The sequence below is a fragment of the Esox lucius genome, chromosome 12, assembly GCF_011004845.1.
Source record: "Esox lucius isolate fEsoLuc1 chromosome 12, fEsoLuc1.pri, whole genome shotgun sequence".
Classification (NCBI taxonomy): Eukaryota; Metazoa; Chordata; class Actinopteri; order Esociformes; family Esocidae; genus Esox; species Esox lucius.
The window spans coordinates 31031414-31052029 of record NC_047580.1 but is presented as its reverse complement, the minus strand read 5'-3'; the positions used below and the strand labels follow the sequence as shown (position 1 = coordinate 31052029).

General features: G+C 45.3%; 1 protein-coding gene across 4 annotated transcripts in view; it reads left to right on the top strand.

Moving 5' to 3' along the window:
- LOC105023862 (copine-9) overlaps positions 1-20616 on the top strand; it is a 56827-nt gene that overhangs the window by 29913 nt on the left and 6298 nt on the right. For 2 of the 4 annotated variants that reach the window (XM_020052008.3, XM_020052007.3), the window contains 14 exons: positions 6115-6178; positions 7551-7654; positions 7860-7964; positions 9295-9336; positions 9431-9506; positions 9751-9804; positions 9922-9983; positions 10288-10334; positions 11205-11386; positions 15865-15992; positions 18464-18580; positions 18959-19061; positions 19624-19681; positions 20356-20429. In XM_020052008.3, the coding sequence (XP_019907567.1) occupies positions 6115-6178; positions 7551-7654; positions 7860-7964; positions 9295-9336; positions 9431-9506; positions 9751-9804; positions 9922-9983; positions 10288-10334; positions 11205-11386; positions 15865-15992; positions 18464-18580; positions 18959-19061; positions 19624-19681; positions 20356-20429 (1216 nt within the window). The remainder of the gene's footprint in view (positions 1-6114; positions 6179-7550; positions 7655-7859; positions 7965-9294; positions 9337-9430; positions 9507-9750; positions 9805-9921; positions 9984-10287; positions 10335-11204; positions 11387-15864; positions 15993-18463; positions 18581-18958; positions 19062-19623; positions 19682-20355; positions 20430-20616) is intronic. The other 2 variants (XM_020052009.3, XM_010893372.4) reach the window with 1 other exon arrangement.

The following is a 20616-nucleotide window of genomic DNA, read 5'->3' as shown; positions in this document are numbered from 1 at the left end:
CTTTGGCTATTTTTACTTTAAGTCAGTCAAATTAGCTTGTATTCAGATGATAAATTGTTTTCCACAACAACTGAGAATCCTTCATCATTTTGGCAAGCAGGTTAACCAAGCAGTTACAGTATCTGTAACTGCAACCTTTATAGTGAATCTCAAAATGAAAAAGTCAAAAAAAAAAATGTAATTCTGTCCATGAACAAGGCAACACCATTTGATCCCAGGTTATTGCTGTAAATGGGTTTTCAGTCAGTTTACCTCTTAAAATAAAGGTGAAAAAAACCAATTAATGTACTCATAGTAGCTCCGCGAAACCAAATAACAGTAAACCCAGACATTTCAGTGTTGTTTGAGAAAGTGTGCAGCTCTAATCCATCCCCAGTCCAACATCAATGCAACCAGAAGAGTACTTAAAAACATCCAGGCTTAACTCTTGGAAAGAGTCCCTGATATATCTGACTGACCAAATAATGACCATATTTCTGATGGTCATTATTTGGTCATCCACTGTTGAGGTCTACCACAATCCATGCGCAGAAGGTCATTTGCTATTGTTGGACTCCCCAGACCATAGTTTCTCCTTGATCAAATGTACTGTTTTCCTCATAAATCTACACAATACCCTATAATGACAAAGCCAAAAATGATTGGCTCCTCATGTGTCCGCTACTGTGAAGTGGCTTCCATCATGCCTACCGTCACGTGCTGGTTGCTGGAGTGCTGCAGAGATGGTCATCCTTCTGGAAGGTTCTCCCATCTCCATATTGGAACTCTGTAGCTCTGTCAGAGTGACCATCGGGTTCTTGGGACTTGGTCAGGGAGGTGAACCTCTCCCCTGATTGTTAGGCCAGGCGGCCAGCTCTAGGAAGAGTGTTGGTGGTTCCAAACGTCTTCCATTTGAGAATGATGGAGTCCAATGTGTTCTTCGGGGCATTCAATGCTGCAGGTATTTTTTTTGGAGCCTTTCCCTAGATCTGTGCCTCAACACAATCCTGTCTCAGAGGTCTGTGGACAATTCCTTTAACATCATGGTGTGTTTTTTGTTCCGACATTCAATGTAAGTCATTATATACAGCTGTTTGCCTTTCCAAATCATGTCCAATTAATACATTTACCACAGGTGGACTCAAGTTATAGAATCATCTCAAGCATGACCCATGGGAACAGGATGCACCTGAGCTATATTTTGAGTGTCATGGTAAAGAGCCTGAGTCTGAACACTATCACATATAAATGTGATAGTTCTGTGGAAAAGTGAAAGGGTCTTATAATTCCCAAATGCACTGTGTATTGCGTTGGCACCTTTGTATTGTGATACCATCTTTACCATCTCTGTTCCTCTGGCTGCCTCTAGCCACCTCTGGCCAATTCTGGACACTTCAGGCCAGCTCTGGCTGCCTCTAGCCACCTCTGGCTGCCTCTGGACACCTCTGGAGTCTTCTGGCCAACTCTGGACACCTCTGGAGTCTTCTGGCCAACTCTGGACACCTCTGGAGTCTTCTGGCCAAACTCTGCCCACCTCTGTCCAACACTGGCCACCTCTGTCCAACTCTGTCCACCTCTGGAGTCTTCTGGCCAACTCTGTCTGCCTCTGGACAGCTCTGGCTACCTCTGTCCAACTCTAGGCTACCCCTGGACACCTCTGGGTGCCTCTGGACACTTCTGGTCACCTCTGGACACCTCTACACTGACTTTCCAAAACACTGCCATCTGAGCTGTTCTACTGTCTTCTGGTATTTCTGGTATTTTAAATTTGAAAGATTTGATTGACTTCCTGCTCTTGTGCTCATTTTAATCTGTTATAATGATTTGGATTTACTTGTATTCAGTAGACAATATAGGGGAGGTGGGTATTGAGGTGTGGAGGGCCGGATTAGGGAAGTGTGGAGGGGTATTACAGTATGGAGGGGAGGGGTATTGAAGTGTAGATGGAAGTCAGTATTGGAGTGTGTAGGGGATAGGTATTGAAGTGTAGATGGAAGTCAGTATTGGAGTGTGTAGGGGATAGGTATTGAAGTGTATGGGGTTATTAAACACCCATGCTCTTACATTAACTGCTATGGGACTTTTAGACCACAGAGAGTCATGACACCTGCTTGAAGACCCCACCGAAACCCCACGCAGCATTGCATTTCCAATCATTGCCCAGGGGCAACGGGATGTCATTAGACCAGAGAAAAGAGTGCATCATACTGGCCCTCCAGCTCCATTTCCAGCAGCATCTGGGCTGTCAGCCAGGAGCTGATAAGGACCATCTCTGCACAGCTTCAGCGGCTGGCCAGCAGCGGCTCAGAAGGTGGCGCGCTGCTGGCTGTCATAATGATGCCGGCTGTTGGAGGTGTGATAATGTAGCAGATGGACATTTAGTTCCTGGGAGGACACCACCTGTCCCACAGACAAACGTGCAGAGTCATGCACCAGCCATTTTGGGTTCGCTGTTGAACTTTTTGTCACATTTTGGCTTTAACCAATAATAAACTGCCAAAAAGGCCCACAATTCATTCTTTTTTTATATTAGCAGGTGCTTCCACAAATTTGTTTCCAGATTTCATAGAGCAATTGACGTCACTGCAAGTTTAGGGTTGTGCCTTATTCAATTTTATTTATTTTGGCTTTAACCCATGTATCCAGGAAACACCAGGGGCCATACTGTTGAACTTTTATTAAAGCCCTTGGTTTAAACCATTCATCTGAATTGGCAAGCTGCTAGTTCTTTTTCATGGGCCAACCTGGTTAAAATTCACCTCAGATAGTACCCTTTCTATAACCTATTAATGAATATAAGAGTTTAGGGTCTTCAGTTCCTCTCAAGCAGAATGTGCGCAGCAACACGAGATAGGTAGGTCTTCACAGCGCTTCAGTTGAGTCTTGCAGGCAGCTCACACTTTTCCCAGAGTTTGTAAAGCTCCCCTCTGGGAGGCGGCTCAGAGTGCAGAGGGCTTCCAAGAATGTCTATTAAAACTTATTTGTCAAGTGTAATTTCAATTTTGAATGCCCAATCAGAATTCACTTGTTTCTTGTTGTGATCATGGAAATGTGTTGCAGTGATATTGCGCTCATGTTAGCGTGTTTGAACATGTCGGCAAAGATGACTGATTCCATAGGAGTCACAGCCTTTCACTTTTACCATGTCTGAGTACAAAGTTGCCTTTACTAATGAATTATCCCACTGATTCTCCCCATCAAAGTGCATGGGATGTGTGTTAAATTCATGAGGGGCAACATCATCCCGTCGTGAAACCGAAAGCCCTTTTGAATATTTTAATAACATTGGTAGCAAGCCAAGGAAATAACTGTATTGGCACATGTCCACTCAGAGTAGCTGGGCAGTTTAACAATGTCCCTCGGGTTGCCAAGTTGAGCAGAATAGCAAATGCAATTGTTGGCAATGGGATTAGATACTATTTGAAGTGTCAGGTAGGTTAATTACTTTTTGTTACCAGATATGAATATCTCTGCCCCAGCATCGTGGCAATGTTTTTCAAGTTGGCCTGTCATAATGCTGCAAGCTAGGAATTTCAGGTCAGTTGTATATACCTTTAAATGGTGAAAGCCCTAAATGGTCCTTTGTCCTTGCTAAAATCTTTTACATCCGGGCTGATTCCTTTATCCATTTCAGTGGGTCTGGTCTATGCCAAAAACCAGCATCAGAAAGGAACATTATGGGCCAGTTTCACAGACACTGAATAACACCTAGCCTGGGACACAAAAATCTAGATTCTCGACCAAGGTTGATTTTTGTCTAGGACTAGGCTTACTCTGTTTCTGTGAAACCAGACCATTTGAGGAAAAATCTTATTACTTTTTTTTTAGGACTTTTATCTGGCAGACACAGTCCTTTAAGTCCTGTTGCACTGTATATATCCAAATGGAACAATTACAGCTTGGTAAAATTGCATGGAACAACATGGAAGTTGTGGAACACTGTTCTCCAAACGCGCAGGCACCAAATAGCTCATTAAATTGTGAGCTGTGTTGACGGGCATTCTTGGTTGAGCTGCATGTTAGATTCTCCTGGCCAGGGCTGATAAGAAAGACATCGCTCCCTACCTGTCTGGTCACAGACACCCGTCGCAGGTCATCAACGATCGCCCTCATTACCTTGATGTCAAAGGGTCATTGTTAGCAGCGGAACGGTTGTAAACAATAGCGTCAATACGCCTCGGTACACTGGAGATTAATTACTTTCCAGTGGGAAGCTGCACTTTCGTTGCAGCACTGCAGAGGCTGTTTCAGAGAGGTGTGTATGGAGGATCTTAGCGGAGTTCTCAGCAACGGGTGAGACTTGACGATGCATGCATAAACGTTTGTGATTGGATGCCGCAAGCGTGATCAAGGCGTCACTGGAAAACTTGGTGCTTGGAGCCCAGGGTAATACTGAGGCTTAATGTCTCCCACGACCTTCACTGGCATGGTAAAGTCATAAAAACGTGAGCTACTGTAACTATTTTGGCAAAAATATATTTTCCAATTTGTCTCAAAATAATCTAAACATGTTATCATGACCTGATGAGCCTGTTACCAGAAGCTGGGGAGGAATAAAAATACTGGAGATTCTGTTACAGGTAAATTAAAGAATATGCTCGACCAACCAAAGGCCAATTCTGGTGTCTTTTTGGGTATAAAATTTTTGTCCAGGGAATGACTTAATGGCCAGAAACTGTTGATTGCTGTAATCAAGACTACACTGAAAATCCATGACTCATTCTCCCTCAATTGACAGAGAAAAGCCTCCTTATCTTCAAAATTATTTCAGTGTTCTGCTTCATCCCACCTCTGGCCTGGCCTGTCTCAATCTGGGACATGGTCCTGAAATATTAAGGACAGTTGACATTAGCCAGGCTCACACATTCTAAACTTTGCATTGGTCTACTCTGGGTAAGGCTAGCTACCAAGTTGGAACAAGGCTGGCAAATTCTTACATAATATACATTTTTTTTCTGAAGAAGAAGAAGCTCTGCATTTTCTACTGTGTACAATAATATGCCGCAGTAGAAATACAGCTCTGAAGCTGGTCATTTTGTAATTCGCTCAAGAACAGTTTTTTTTTTACCTATAGCTAACTCGCCATTCCTCGAGCCAGCAGAGAGGATAAGGACGTGACAAGGAGATAGGTTTTCCGAAGGACATAATTCTCTTCCAGGCCTAATCACATTGAGATGTGGTGGGCCATCCAGCTAACAGGATTTGGGCCCTGATGCTCCATGGTCTGCTGGAGCACCATGACGACTGTTTCCTTGGCGACATAGTCAGACAACGTGTCCAGTTTGCTGCTGCTGTAACTTCAATTACCAAGGAAACAATACAATCACTTTTCAAAATCCTAACTTAATAATAGCACACAATCTCAGAACGGTAGAGGTAGAACGTCTTATTTTTTCATCATTATAATTCCAGAAGACATTCCCTAGTTTCCTGTAACTACTTATGGTGTGCTAAATAACTAAAAAAAAACGTCATTCTCCCTGGAGTCCACTTTTCTAATGAGCGAAGAAGAATGAGTGAAGATGAGCCGAAGGAGAACAGGAAAGAAGGGAGCAGCTGGCCCAGAGTGTCACAGGTTTACCCAGGAGGCCGCCACCATTGCCCGGTAATTGACCGGCTTGCAGGGTTGACCTTGGACGACCCCGGTACCACAGCCCCTAGCTCGCCCTCCCTCACACTTCTCTCCTGTCTCGCACCTCCCCCCTCTCCTCTCGCCTTGTCTCCTCTGGATTTTTCTAGCCTGGCTGTGGCTTTACTTTGAGAGTTCACCGAGTCGTGCAGTCATTGAGAGAAATCCAATCCACAGAGTGAAATTCGTAAGTTTAATTGAACTGGGGGGAAAAAACGAAACGTTAACCTTTATGTGATGTCAGCCGCAGTGGAGGAAAGGGAAAAAGTGTAGATAACTGTGTGATTGTACTCTGCAGTAAGGAGTTGTATGGTTAATTATATCTGCCTTTATACTGAGTGGATGACTAGATCTGTCGTGAAATCACCATGTATATGATGTTGCCATTGGTATTATAACCTTTCGTTCTTCCTCCCCCTCTTGCTGTCTCTATCTCTTTCTTATTCTATCGGCCATTCTCTCCCTCTCCCCTTTGCTCACCACCCTCTTCTTCTTCCTTTTCACAGAGGCATTCCTGGGAAGAAGTTAGGCTCCATTATCTTCGTGGCGGAGGAGCTTAGTAACTGTAGGGTTAGTATATGATATTATAAGTTATTCCCCTACGGAGCTGTAAAATCAGCCAGTGTCTCAGCAGTTGTTGTGTAGAATGATGCGAGTAAACAACAGTAATAACGACCAGCTGGAGATATTGATCCTTCACTACGAAGCTCATTATTTTACTGCCAAGTATCTATTTGTCCTTCACATACTGTAGTTGATTATCGGGGGAAGGGGCATATTTTACTACATCTCTTTCTATTTTCTGCGTTTTTTTCAAAAATGCTCTTCTCCCAAAAACTGTTTTACTTTGTCATGTGGACATTTCCATTTGTAGTTTTCCCCAGTCACCACAACCTCGGACAAGACACACACTCCGTTGTTAAAACCCTCCACTACTAATTACATGACTTTTTTCCAACACTCCATCTTATCAGTGTGTTGTGTAGCTAACTCAGCCCAGAGAAGAAAAAGGAAAAGCAGGATGGGGGGGTTGAGTTAAAAGATCATTTCACCACGTTAGAAGGTTCCTCGCCACTTTGAGTAACTGAGGGGTTTAAGAGAGAAAGCGAGAGGGGCCACTGCTTGGACATTTTCATCAGTCCTGGTGAAGCTTGTCACTCTAGCCACTAAAGAGCTGGCCGCTAAGGGATTTCCCATGATGCCCCCCTCCTGCTGTCCACCACCTCCAAATCTGCAGCTGGAGAAGACAAACTTGTTACGGTGGCCCCACACATGACGATTCAGTCCCCGGGGGCCGTCTCTCAAAGGACCTGTCCTGCTAGTTTTGCGGACCGACCAACAGATGCACCACCACCGAAAGACCATTAGACATTCCTGCATAATAGTGAGCAGTTCTCAGCCCGTCTCGATAATAACGGAGCATGAGAGCCTAACCGGAGCAGCACAAGCCCCTGGACGGCACGCGTGTGTGTCCTAGAGCCTTATCCTCAATCCCATTTACATTTTAGATTTACATTTGATTAATTTAGCAGACGCTCTTATCCCGACTGACTTACTGTTGATGCATCTTTACTAGGTTGAAATGCAGTTCCCTTAGGTGGCAGGGAACCAGAAAAAACAAAACCAACATCAGCATCCATCTCAGGGAGGATAGTCCAACCACAAGGTCACTGAGTTGAGCCTAAATAACAGCTTCCTGGCAATGTTTTTCTTATCTTCAGGTAGAAGGGACTTGCTCCATATCGCAATTAAAGCCAAACCTATATGCTGTGGTTATTATGCTGTCCGACTACCATGACGTCACATGACGGCGAGCTGGTAAATTAGTTACCTTTTAAAGCTGCGGTCCACACGGGAAGACTGTTCTTTAGGGTTGGCCCTTGATTTGATGTTGTACTGCCATGAGAGGCTCTACAGGTCCTCTGCTGATGTTCTTCTCTAGGACATTGCTACCATGCAGCTGTGTGCCAACAAGCTAGACAAGAAGGACTTCTTCGGGAAGTCAGACCCCTTTCTGGTCTTCTACAGAAGCAACGAGGACGGAACGTGAGTGTCGCTGCCGCTGAAAAGTCCTAGTTTCCCAGTAACATGTCTAGTGTCATACATTTTTTTTTTTTCCCGGCCGTTACCAAAACACGCGCTGCAGGTGTGTTTGTTGCCATCATTCAAATGCACTGTGTTCTTATCTCGGGATTGTGTTTCGTGACTGCTGAGGATGACACCTGGTGATTTCGGTACAACTCTGTTCCAGGTTCACCATCTGCCATAAGACGGAGGTGGTGAAGAACACTCTGAACCCCGTCTGGCAGCCGTTTACCATCCCGGTGAGGGCCCTCTGCAACGGGGACTACGACAGGTCAGAGGCCGGGGGGGAGGGACGCATGGCCTGTTTGGGTGTCCTTCAGACGGGGGGGCTGTGACTATGTACCCTGAATTAAAAGGTTAATTGTATTTGCAAAGTGTTGGCCAGGGTCTGTTTTGATATGAGCCAGGGTCTGTTTTGATATGAGCCAGGGTCTGTTTTGATATGAGCCAGGGTCTGTTTTGATATGAGCCAGGGTCTGTTTTGATATGAGCCAGGGTCTGTTTTGATATGAGCCAGGGTCTGTTTTGATATGAGCCAGGGTCTGTTTTGATATGAGTCATGGCTGTGTTGAATTGAGCCAGGGCTGTGTCAAATTGAGCCAGGGTCTGTTTTGATATGAGCCAGGGTCTGTTTTGATATGAGCCAGGGTCTGTTTTGATATGAGCCAGGGTCTGTTTTGATATGAGCCAGGGTCTGTTTTGATATGAGCCAGGGTCTGTGTTGATATGAGCCAGGGATGTGTTGATATGAGTCATGGCTGTGTTGAATTGAGCCAGGGCTGTGTCAAATTGAGCCAGGGTCTGTTTTGATATGAGCCAGGGTCTGTTTTGATATGAGCCAGGGTCTGTTTTGATATGAGCCAGGGTCTGTTTTGATATGAGCCAGGGTCTGTTTTGATATGAGCCAGGGTCTGTGTTGATATGAGCCAGGGTCTGTTTTGATATGAGCCAGGGTCTGTTTTGATATGAGCCAGGGTCTGTTTTGATATGAGCCAGGGTCTGTTTTGATATGAGCCAGGGTCTGTTTTGATATGAGCCAGGGTCTGTGTTGATATGAGCCAGGGTCTGTTTTGATATGAGCCAGGGTCTGTTTTGATATGAGCCAGGGTCTGTTTTGATATGAGCCAGGGTCTGTTTTGATATGAGCCAGGGTCTGTTTTGATATGAGCCAGGGTCTGTTTTGATATGAGCCAGGGATGTGTTGATATGAGTCATGGCTGTGTTGAATTGAGCCAGGGCTGTGTCAAATTGAGCCAGGGCTGTGTTGAATTGAGCCAGGGCTGTGTTGAATTGAGCCAGGGCTGTATTGACTACAAAATCAGATTTCAAGCTGGTCGTCTGTCCAGACAGAATCAAAGTATTATTGATATTCATTGGCGTCCCTTGACATATTCTGATGAACAGGTTTGTTGCTGTGCCTGTAAACAAAATACATCAATCCGATAATATAATGTCCCGTCATAACCGATCAAAGATTCCTGACCAAAAACGTAGTCACTGTGCTTTGCCTTTGTTGGGTAATGAAGCCTCCTTGTGTCAGAGGAATGAGTGTCACGTCGAACAAATGAAATATAGGTCCCTTTATTGTTTTTCCCTCCTAGAACGGTGAAAGTGGATGTGTACGACTGGGACCGAGATGGAAGGTATTTTTATGTCCCTTTTCAACAACACATTAATGTCTATTACTTTTGGACCTTATCTCATGCCTTCAGTTACCCCCCCCCCCCCTCCCCACAGCCATGATTTTATTGGTGAGTTCACCACAAGCTACAGAGATTTCTCCCGCGGACAAAACCAGTTTAATGTCTATGAGGTGAGTCAGAATTGTTTTAATTTCAGTACCATGCTACAAATGTACGTGTTTGGGATTACTTTGTAATATCCATATTCAGTTTAGTTAAGTCGTTTGTGTTGTATCTTGAAATGATATGTGCTGTTCGTACAGCCACGCAATCATTAAGCACATCATCTAACGCAAGCATGTCCACTTCCTACATCGTCTCCAGAAAAAATACCTAATGTAACCTCATCAATTATTTTCCTTTCCATAAAATCAGGTTTTAAATCCGAAAAAGAAGGGGAAGAAAAAGAAATACATCAACTCGGGCACGGTATGTTCTTTCCCCGTATCTGCTGTCAGCTTCACCACGGCATCTGTGATTTATTTCAGTAATTATTATTATAATGATACCCTTCTACACATCTCCGACCCCCACTACTATCACCAGGTAACACTGCTGTCCTTCAAAGTGGAGTCGGAGTACACGTTTGTGGATTTCATCCGAGGCGGGTGAGTGGAATTTTAATTAACCCGGTGTTAATTAGGCCCATCCTTCTGTGGATAAACAGCTCGGGATGCCCCCCTGAATACAGGCTGCGGACTAAGTTATTGTCCGCAGACTAGCACTGTTTTAACTCGCTACATTCAACCAGTGGGTGAGGCGGGTCCGTGGAGTGTCACGGGACCAGAGTAATATTACAAACACTCTGGAAACATTCAGTCAAAGTCTGGGTGGTGCAAGTTTCGCCAGCATTCTTAGTTGAATCATGTCTGTCACCAGCTTTACGTTCACCAATAGCTTCTTTGTCAACAGGACACAACTTAACTTCACAGTAGCCATCGACTTCACAGCTTCTAATGGTGAGTGTGGAGCTCAGCGCTGCCATGGGCAACAGTAAACACTCACATTGGATATGCATTAAAATGCAAATGTGACCTATTTATTTAGGTATTCTGTCTACCCTCATATGCCATATTGTACATTCCAGTTATGGCCAACCAATCATCCACCCGGCATACATATCCATCCGTCACTTTATAGCTGATGTGAGCCGAGCGTTCTGGCACAAATTGGTCGCCATGAGTCACCTTGCTGGGTGCTTTTGGTGAAAAGGCGCTATGTAAGTCCGAATCATTATCATAAAGGTCACGTCTGGAATCAGCAATGAGCAGACCCTGGTGTTTTTTGCCTATCCACCGCACCTGTGCATTGCTCGCTCTTTTGGCTCTGAGTTTAGGGGCGGCCTTGTGCAGCCTTCTAAAAATAACGTAATGGCTGTGTATCATGCAGTGGGTGTGTCTAATATCATTAAAATGCTTCTCTGTTTAAACTTTTATATAAGGATTAAAAGTTTATAAAGACTATTCATTTTTAACACAGTCCAAAACCTAGGGGGGGGGGGGGGGGGCTTCTAAAAACATTTCCAGATTGCAAAGTCCCCAATGAACAGATATACACGATTTACAGTAGCACCTGCTTTTGTCAGTATAATACACAATTCTCAGCTCTGTTGTCAGAACATGGTGCTTTCAACGGGAAGGTTGTAGGTTTGACTCCCTGGGGGGCCCCGGGATCAAAAGTTCGAAAAACATGCACTTGCTACTGTTCATTGTGCTGGGTAGGAATTGCCTGCGAGGTAACTGTAAACGATGGCTAAAACTGGAGACCTTAGGTCATCTAACCATGAGGCTTGCCAAAACAGCCGGTCATGCAAACATCCTGTCCGACAGGTGACCCGTCTCAACCCACGTCCCTTCACTACATCAACCCGTACCAGATGAATGCCTACGCCATGGCGCTGAAAGCCGTGGGGGAGATCATCCAGGACTACGACAGCGACAAGCTGTTTCCAGCCTATGGCTTCGGAGCCAAGCTGCCCCCCGACGGAAAGATCTCCCACGCCTTCCCTCTGGTAAGACTGGGCGCACACACGGGCGCACACACCCACACCGGATAGCTCTTCTGCGATAAGGCTCGCATGCTAGGTCCTAAGCCGGGAGAGCTCGCACACTGCAGTGCGTCAGAGTCGAGTTCCCTACTCCTACCCTTTTGTTCCCATTTGCAACTTTTAGTGGTAGGCGTGTGTGTGTGTGTTAGCGTCGTAGGTGTGAGTGTTTGTGCTAATCTGTATGTGTGGGAGAGGCAGAAAGAGGAGACTGAGGATGAGAGTGGGGGCAGATGCAAGAGAGAATACTCTCAGGGCCCTGTTGAATAAAAAACAGCTCCTGGCTTTCCGGGATGAGAGCAGCATTTTAAAGGGTTGGAGCTGATTGCCCCGCCACTCATGCCCTTGATTGGTCTGAGAGCCTCAGCTGGTCTGGGAGGTTTCTGTAGCGTGCCCCAGTACGCTGGAACATTTTTGGCCAAAGTGACACCACAGCCAAGTTAAAACCTATATGAATTCATGAAATCTTTAACTATTTTTATTTGCTCTATAACTTGGTGAGCAGGTTTGAACTGGGTCTTCTTCTAGGCTTGCGAGGGAGGCCTGTGGGTTGGAAAGTAGAAGAACATAGAGCCATACGTTGTGTAATGCATTTTTATGGGATCTAGGGTGAGTGAGACGCCCAGTAGGAAGGCTTGCTATTGGCTGCAGTATCAACCTCCCCATTCTGACCCATACCCGTAGTACCACCGTCACATTCATACCCGTAGTACCACCGTCACATTCATACTCCTGGTACCACCGTCACATTCATACCCCTGGTACCACCGTCACATTCATACTCCTGGTACCACCGTCACATTCATACCCCTGGTACCACTGTCACATTTATACCCGAGGTACCACCGTCACATTCATACCCGTAGTACCACCGTCACATTCATACTCCTGGTACCACCGTCACATTCATACCCCTGGTACCACCGTCACATTCATACCCGTAGTACCACCGTCACATTTATACCCGTAGTACCACCGTCACATTCATACCCGTAGTACCACCGTCACATTCATACCCGTAGTACCACCGTCACATTCAAACCCGTAGTACCACAGTCACATTCATACCTCTAGTACCACTGTCACATTCATACCCCTGGTACCACCTTTACATTAATACCCGTAGTACCACCGTCACATTTATACCCGTAGTACCATCATCACATTTATAGTACCACCGTCACATTTATACCCCTGGTACCACCGTCACATTCATACCCGTAGTACCACCGTCACATTCATACTCCTGGTACCACCGTCACATTCATACCCCTGGTACCACCGTCACATTTATACCCCTAGTACCACCATCATATTCATACCCGTAGTACCACCGTCACATTCATACCCGTAGTACGACCGTCACATTTATACCCCAGGTACCACCGTCACATTCATACCCCTGGTAGCACTGTCACATTCATACCCGTAGTACCACTGTCACATTCATACCCCTGGTACCACTGTCACATTCATACCCCTGGTACCACCGTCAAATTCATACTCCTGGTACCACCGTCACATTCATACCCCTGGTACCACTGTCACATTTATACCCGTAGTATCACCGTCACATTTATACCCGTAGTATCACCGTCACATTCATACCCGTAGTACCACCGTCACATTCATACCCGTAGTACCACCATCACATTCATACCCGTAGTACCACCGTCACATTCATACCTGTAGTACCACCTTCACATTCATACCCGTAGTACCACTGTCACATTCATAACCGTAGTACCACCGTCACATTTATACTCGTAGTACCACCGTCACATTCATACCCGTAGTAGCACCGTCACATTCATACCCCTGGTACCACTGTCACATTCATACTCGTAGTACCACCGTCACATTCATACCCGTAGTACCACCGTCACATATTCATTCTGGTCCTGGATAACATTTCAAGCTCAATGAAAAATCTCCACAGGAATGTATTGGTCCTGGACAAGTCTCAGTCTGTGTCCAGGAAACCACCCTGTTGTGGGCGTTCATAAATGTGTCGTCTTTCCCAGGTAGCGTTTGGGATTTGGAGCTTTATGAATGTTTATATAACAGGTTTAGGACTGCGGTTCACATAACCTACATCAGATCATTTAAAAATAATAATAATAATTTTACTGATAAAACCTGCTCTGATGAAGTTGTTGAAAAAGACCAATTAGTGAAAAGAAATATCACAATTATGCTGCATTCATGAATGCAGTCGTGATCCCATCCATGGGAACCCAGGGGGAAAGAACAATGACACTCTGGGGCTTGAGAGCAAGTGTCTACGGGGAACTGGAGATGTCTTTCCCCTACCCAACATTTGAATGTGAAACCCACAGGTTGTGTGATTGGAGTTGAAAATGTAGAGAGGACCACATCATCTTTGAATTTTATTGACCACGTCATCTTTGAATTAATCTGAATAACGGCATTTATCTGTCTCTCTAATTCTTTTTCATTAAAATAAATATATTTCTGGGGAGAGAATGTTTTTCTTTTTCTGCTTAGGGATAACCTCTCCCAATTAGCAAGACTCAAAGACAGAAAGATCCAGACAGAAATAATCTGATAGTGAGAGACAGAGGCCGCCAGACAGAGGCAGTCAGAGAGCGACTGAGTCTGAGAGAGCAACTCCCAAGTCATTGCAGTCTTTCTGTAACAGTCCAAGTCATTGGTGTGTTTCTGTAGCAGTCCAAGTCATTGGTGTGTTTCTGTAGCAGTCCAAGTCATTGGTGTGTTTCTGTAGCAGTCCAAGTCATTGGTGTGTTTCTGTAGCAGTCCAAGTCATTGCAGTGTTTCTGTAACAGTCCAAGTCATTGCAGTGTTTCTGTAACAGTCCAAGTCATTGGTGTGTTTCTGTAGCAGTCCAAGTCATTGGTGTGTTTCTGTAGCAGTCCAAGTCATTGCAGTGTTTCTGTAACAGTCCAAGTCATTGCAGTGTTTCTGTAACAGTCCAAGTCATTGCAGTGTTTCTGTAACAGTCCAAGTCATTGGTGTGTTTCTGTAGCAGTCCAAGTCATTGCAGTGTTTCTGTAGCAGTCCAAGTCATTGCAGTGTTTCTGTAACAGTCCCACTGATGATGCAGCCTATTAGATTTGAGACTCCTTTGAATCCGTATCTCCATCAGAGACTGGCTGGTGAGGGAGAAATAATTTGAAGCATTGTCTCTTACGATATCAAATTCAGATTGGTTCATTGGCAGGAAAACAATTGTGCAAATATTGCCAAAGCATCAATGTGTAAAATATATATTGTTATGAAACACATTTGTGTGATAAAAGTGAAATACAAATAATGTCATAATAGAAATAACAACAGAATGATAGCTGTGAAGGCCAATTTAATAAATGCATTTGACCATGACATATTGTTATTACTAATTCATGAAGAAGAGATATGGTGCTGAGAAATGTTCACACGCTCAAATCAACTGGCCGACTCATAAAAATATATTAGAAGTAAAATGTCTGCTGTTTAAGTATGATTGGAAGCGGAGCTCATCCATCCGACAGTTAGCAGGTGAACAGCACGTGGCTGGACTATAAACAATCCTGGATAAGGCCGCAGGCTGTCACTGGACATCGTAGATGGGTCCCGGATGGCTGGGAGCTGGGTCCTCTTCCATGTCTGTTGGGAGTCTGGGATCGGGTGCGGAGTAGCTCCCCTGCCAAGCTGTAATGCAGCCAGACAGGTTGCTGCTGATGGTGTTGGCGTCAGTATCGGGAGAGGACCCACATTCCTCCTCTGGGATTATAGGCTGTTTGGGCCCTCTTGGCGTCCTTGATCGAGGGTCCATAACAGGTCTTCGGCTAAGATGCGGAACGTAAAAACGTCCGTCTCTGTCTGCCACAGCCCCGTTGATGTTGTGTATTCCCATCTGCCTCGCGAAAGTCAACAATAAACTTTTGCGGACCCTGAGGGAAGGCTGCTGTCCCGGGGCCACAGTTCGCTCACCTCCTCCCTGTGGGCTGATTAGTCATTGTTGGTTATCAGGTCTACAGCTGTGGTGTCGTCAAAAAAGCTGATGATGGAGTTGGTGTGAGGCGCTGCCCTGCGGTCGTGGGTGAACCCGGAGGAAAGCAGTTCCCGAGGTAGCTGCTGTTGTCAAGCCAACTGCGCACACCCATTCGGCTCGGTAGCATTACTTCCGAACGCGACTGGCGCAGGAGCTCTCCAGTTGCCCATTTATGTAATCCCACATTATTTATACCAGACAACGTTTGCTTGTTTTTTCTTTTGAGGGCGCTGGTGTTTTATGTTTTTTTCCCGCAGTGCCCACTTCGCTCGTACCTTTTCCTAGCCATTGTTGTTGAGAGGAGTCGCCGTGTAACAGGGGCTTTGACGGAGGCTGTATTGAGATCTCACCGTTGAAACAACACCATGACATCACGGGTAAATGGGTGGACATTGGGGCGTGTACGTACATGTCTTCCTATCTCTTGCAGAGTGGTGACTACGACAACCCAAACTGTGTGGGGATAGATGGCGTGCTGGAGGCCTACTTCAGGAGCCTCAGGACTGTCCAACTCTATGGGCCCACCAACTTCTCACCGGTCATCAGCCAGGTAGCACGGTAAGGAGGTCACCAAAACAACCCAAAATGCCACAGGGACACGTCAGGCGGGGGGGGGGGGGGGCTGACATGTGGGGAAAGTGACACGGGGCGAAGGGGGCCGTGGGGGGAAAGACTAATCATTATTTTTGTACTGGATGTGTATTTCACAATGTGACGTTTGTACAGATGTCAGCCGCAGCGTATGTATCTCATCATCAACCCATGACAATCCAGATATAAACTACTGCATTCTAGGTCTGGTTCTGCTCACAAAGGGCCAGACCCCTGGAAACCTCTGAACACACTGTATCCTACAACAGAATTATCTAAGAAACCATACAAACTGCAGGAAGGGATGCTAGGGTCAACACTTTCTAACGCATGCATAATCATCCACAGTGCCAAGGCAAGGCCTGTATAATTTAAATGTGTGTTTTAGGAATACATTCACGACAGCGCGGCAGCATATAATATTACAGCATATAATTATACAATGCCAACACAGGCTCATTATTCATCTGAAATATTCCCTCTATCACGGAATGACGAAGTTCTCATTGTGTCATAATAGGGAATATTTATACTAGAGGATCAACTGAGCAGGGTATCAGCAGGCTGCTCGGTGTACAGAGAGGGAGAGGGGGAGGGAGAGGGGGAGGGAGAGAGAGAGGGAGAGAGGAGAGGGAGAGAGGAGAGGGAGAGAGGAGAGGGAGAGAAAGAGGAATAGAGGGATAGAGAAAGAGGGATAGAGAGACAGGGAGGGAGAGAGAGAGGAGAGGGAGAGAGAGAGAAGAGGGGGAGAAAGAGGGATAATGAGAGGTAGAGGGATAGAGAAAGGGGGAGAGAGAATCACTGCCTGGGGGAGAAAGTGTCTGGAAGAGAAAACAGCTTCAAGCAAACACAGCGTAGCATAATAAAGTGTAGCATGATACTCCAGATACAGCGTAGCATGATACTCCAGATACAGCGTAGCATGATACTCCAGATACAGCGTAGCATGATACTCCAGATACAGCGTAGCATGACACTCCAGATACAGCGTAGCATGATACTCCAGATACAGCGTAGCATGATACTCCAGATACAGCGTAGCATGACACTCCAGATACAGCGTAGCATGATACTCCAGATAAAGCGTAGCATGACACTCCAGATACAGCGTAGCATGACACTCCAGATACAGCGTAGCATGACACTCCAGATACAGCGTAGCATGACACTCCAGGGAGAGACGTCCTGCTGCAGGACCAGCTAATACTTAGTTCTACACTGCAAAAAAATTGCTAATGGAACAAGACAATTTTACTATTTTTGAGGAGATATTTGCTTGACATAAGTGAAATAATCTGCCAATGGAACAAGACAAATTACACGATATTCAAGGCATATTTTCTAAAAAACAAGTGGTATATTCTAGCTTGTTAAGATTTCCTTATTTTAAGGATGGTTAGATTTTTTTTACCTGCAAACAAGTTAAATATACTTGTTGACAGATATTTGTTGCAGTGTACTAGCCTTGAATTGAATTTTCTCAAAATGTTGTTGTATTGTTGACTTGATTTGTACTTGATTAAATACACTGAACAAAATTATAAACGCGACACTTGTTTTTGCCCCCATTTATCATGAGCTGAACTCAAAGATCTAAGACTTTCTATATGTACACAAAAGGCCTATTTCTTTCAAATATTGTTCACAAATCTGTCTTAATCTGTGTTAGTGAGCACTTCTCCTTTGCCAAGATAATCCATCCACCTCACAGGTGTGGCATATCAAGATGCTAATTAGACAGCATGATCATTGCACAGGTGTGCCTTAGGCTGGCCACAATAAAAGGCCACTCTAAAATGTAGAGTTTCACTGTATTGGGGGAGTCTGGGGGTTCCCAAAAACCAGTCAGTATCTGGTGTGACCACCATTTGCCTCACGCAAATCTCCTTCACATAGAGTTGATCAGGTTGTTGATTGTAAAAACAACCACTTATAAATGTAGATAACACAACAAAATGTGGAGAAAGTCAAGGGCTCTGAATACTCTCCGGAGGCCCTGAAAATAAAATTTGTTTCACAAGATAAAATTCTCACAAGTTGCAACATCCTTGTAAACAATATGAACGAAATAAACAGAATAAACAAATTTATAGGACCCACCTTTATTTTATGAAGGATACTGGCAGAAAGCATTTCGCAGTACATTCTTGTACACCAAGGACCTGGGAAGCTGGTAGGGAGATGATGAAAGAAAATAATTCCATGCCAATTTTAAAGCTACTTCTCAAGTTAGAGAAGGTTGGAGACCCTTGATTCAGACTATATTATTTGTTTTTATATTGGCTGTGTCATTTGGAGGATTCTGGCAGGGAGTTATTACATTGGATCTCTATTGGATAACAAAAATGAAATAGTTCTAGTGTTTCCCAAGTCACAGAGGCGGTCATTTCAGGAGAGCTCTGGCTAATAAGAGTAAAAATGACTGTTTTGCTGTTCAGTCTATACCGTGTGACGCTAAGGGACTTCAGCAGGGCGACAGGACATTTCCCGTCCGCCCTGGCAGCTGTGAACGCGGGGGGAGCAGGTGAAAGACACTCCAGGGAGGACATACAACTGTGAGTCGCATTTCAGAGCTTGTCGACTCACATACTAACAGATGGGACCTGAAATGTTACGAGTCGCTCGGTTTTGCACATTGCTTCTCACAGCGCCTTTGGCTCCCCTGATGACTTTGGTATGTAGGGGGTTTTGGGGAGGGGGGGGGGGGTAGTGGGGCAACGTGACATCATCCTGAGATAAGAGTCGCTGACTTGATAATGCCAGGGTTCAGAGGGCCAAGGATTACAAGCCTTCATTTCCTGTGAGCTGTGTAAACATTCACCATCACTCACAAGCTGACGTTCATGCCAACACTCTCTCACTCAACCGTACTACACAGTCAGGACATGCAGTTGTTCGTGAGTGTCAACTCTCCTGTGTGTGTGTTCCCTCAGATCTGCGCAAGATGTGACCGACGGCTCTCAGTACTTTGTGTTGTTGATCATCACAGACGGGGTCATCTCCGACATGGTGCAGACCAAGGAGGCGGTGGTCAACGTGAGTAGACTGGACCGCTCCCACTGCAGCGCCACCATCCCGTCTACGGACCGTGCTGTGCGCTCTACGTTCCTTTTGCCAAGGGCGTCTGCGCGGACCAATAGGGCGCTAGTCATCAACAAAACCTGTTTGTTTCTGCGTGTTCCCTTAAAACCCGATTTTAAGTCAAACCTTAAACCAATCAATCAATCAATCAAATGTATTTATAAAGCCCTTTTTACAACAGCAGTTGTCACAAAGTGCTTTACAAAGACACCCGGCCATAAACCCCAAGGAGCAAACAACAGTATTGTTGAATTTCAGTGGCTAGGAAAAACTCCCTAAAAAGGCCGAATATTAGGAAGAAACCTAGAGAGGACCCAGGCTCAGAGGGTTGACCAGTCCTCTTCTGGCTGTGCCGGGTGAGATATTAAGAGTCCAATTGGAATAATTAATACATTTCTCTGGGCTAAATCCAGAGTCTAAACCCTTTGTGCAACCCTGAGCTTAAATTAAGACTGAACGGTGTGGGTCGGTTTTACTTGTTGGTGGTTTTAACAGTTCTGTCTAACCCCTCTTTCAGGCGGCAGCACTCCCCATGTCCATCATCATCGTTGGGGTCGGGCCGGCTGAGTTTGACGGTGAGCATGGCACCTCTGGTTTTAGCACTGGATCTCCTGCTAACCGGATATCGAAGGAACCCGCTTTATCTGTTAGAGGCTTTTGTCCTTTGAGGGCTTTGGAAAACATGTGTTGCATAGTCAAATCTACGTAGGGAGGGTGGCTGTGTTACAACTGGGCATCATCTGCGCCCTGGAGCTTTCTCCTTGGTTAAGGTCATCGAATGCAGCCGCCAGCCATTGCTTAGGTCAGAAGGTTAGACTTCTTGATGGCAGATCCGGGGGGAGACTTTTCAGGGGGAGCCCTTGTGCCTAAATGTACCTCGGTGGGTTTACTTGTAGGTCTGGTTAATTTGACTGATTCTGGGTGTGCCTCTGTTTTGGAGGGCACTGTACTGTTTCAGGATTGTGTCTGTACAAAAACGTCTTCATGTTGGCAGTAGGACGAGCTTTTCTCCAAGCCAGCTGAATTCTGTAAGCTTTTTACAACTACCTTTCGATGTTAAAGTAGCACTGTATTGAGAAGCACTTCAGTGGGTCTTCAGTGGTTTGCAGGGTCCCATTTTAAATAACTTGTGGGCACCATCGAACTGTTCCTCAGAATGCCAGTCTAAAGCCTTCTTGTGTACTGCGTCACGCTTACTTCCGTTCCTTCTCCCCCATTGCTCATCTGGACCTTTTCCACCGCTGTCTAGCCATGGAGGAGCTAGATGGAGACGAGATCCGAGTGTCCTCCAGGGGGCGCTTTGCAGAGAGAGACATTGTTCAGGTGGGTTGTTGCCAGGAATGTTAGTTGTTTCAGTCTGTGTGGACTGTATTTGAACTCTTGTAACAAGGAACCATACACACATGCAGGATAAACAATCTTCTTTTGTTCTCAAATATTTCCATTTTGGGGTGGTTCTGATGCCACACACACATTTCAAATGCAGGCATATGGTTCTGCATCTGGATTA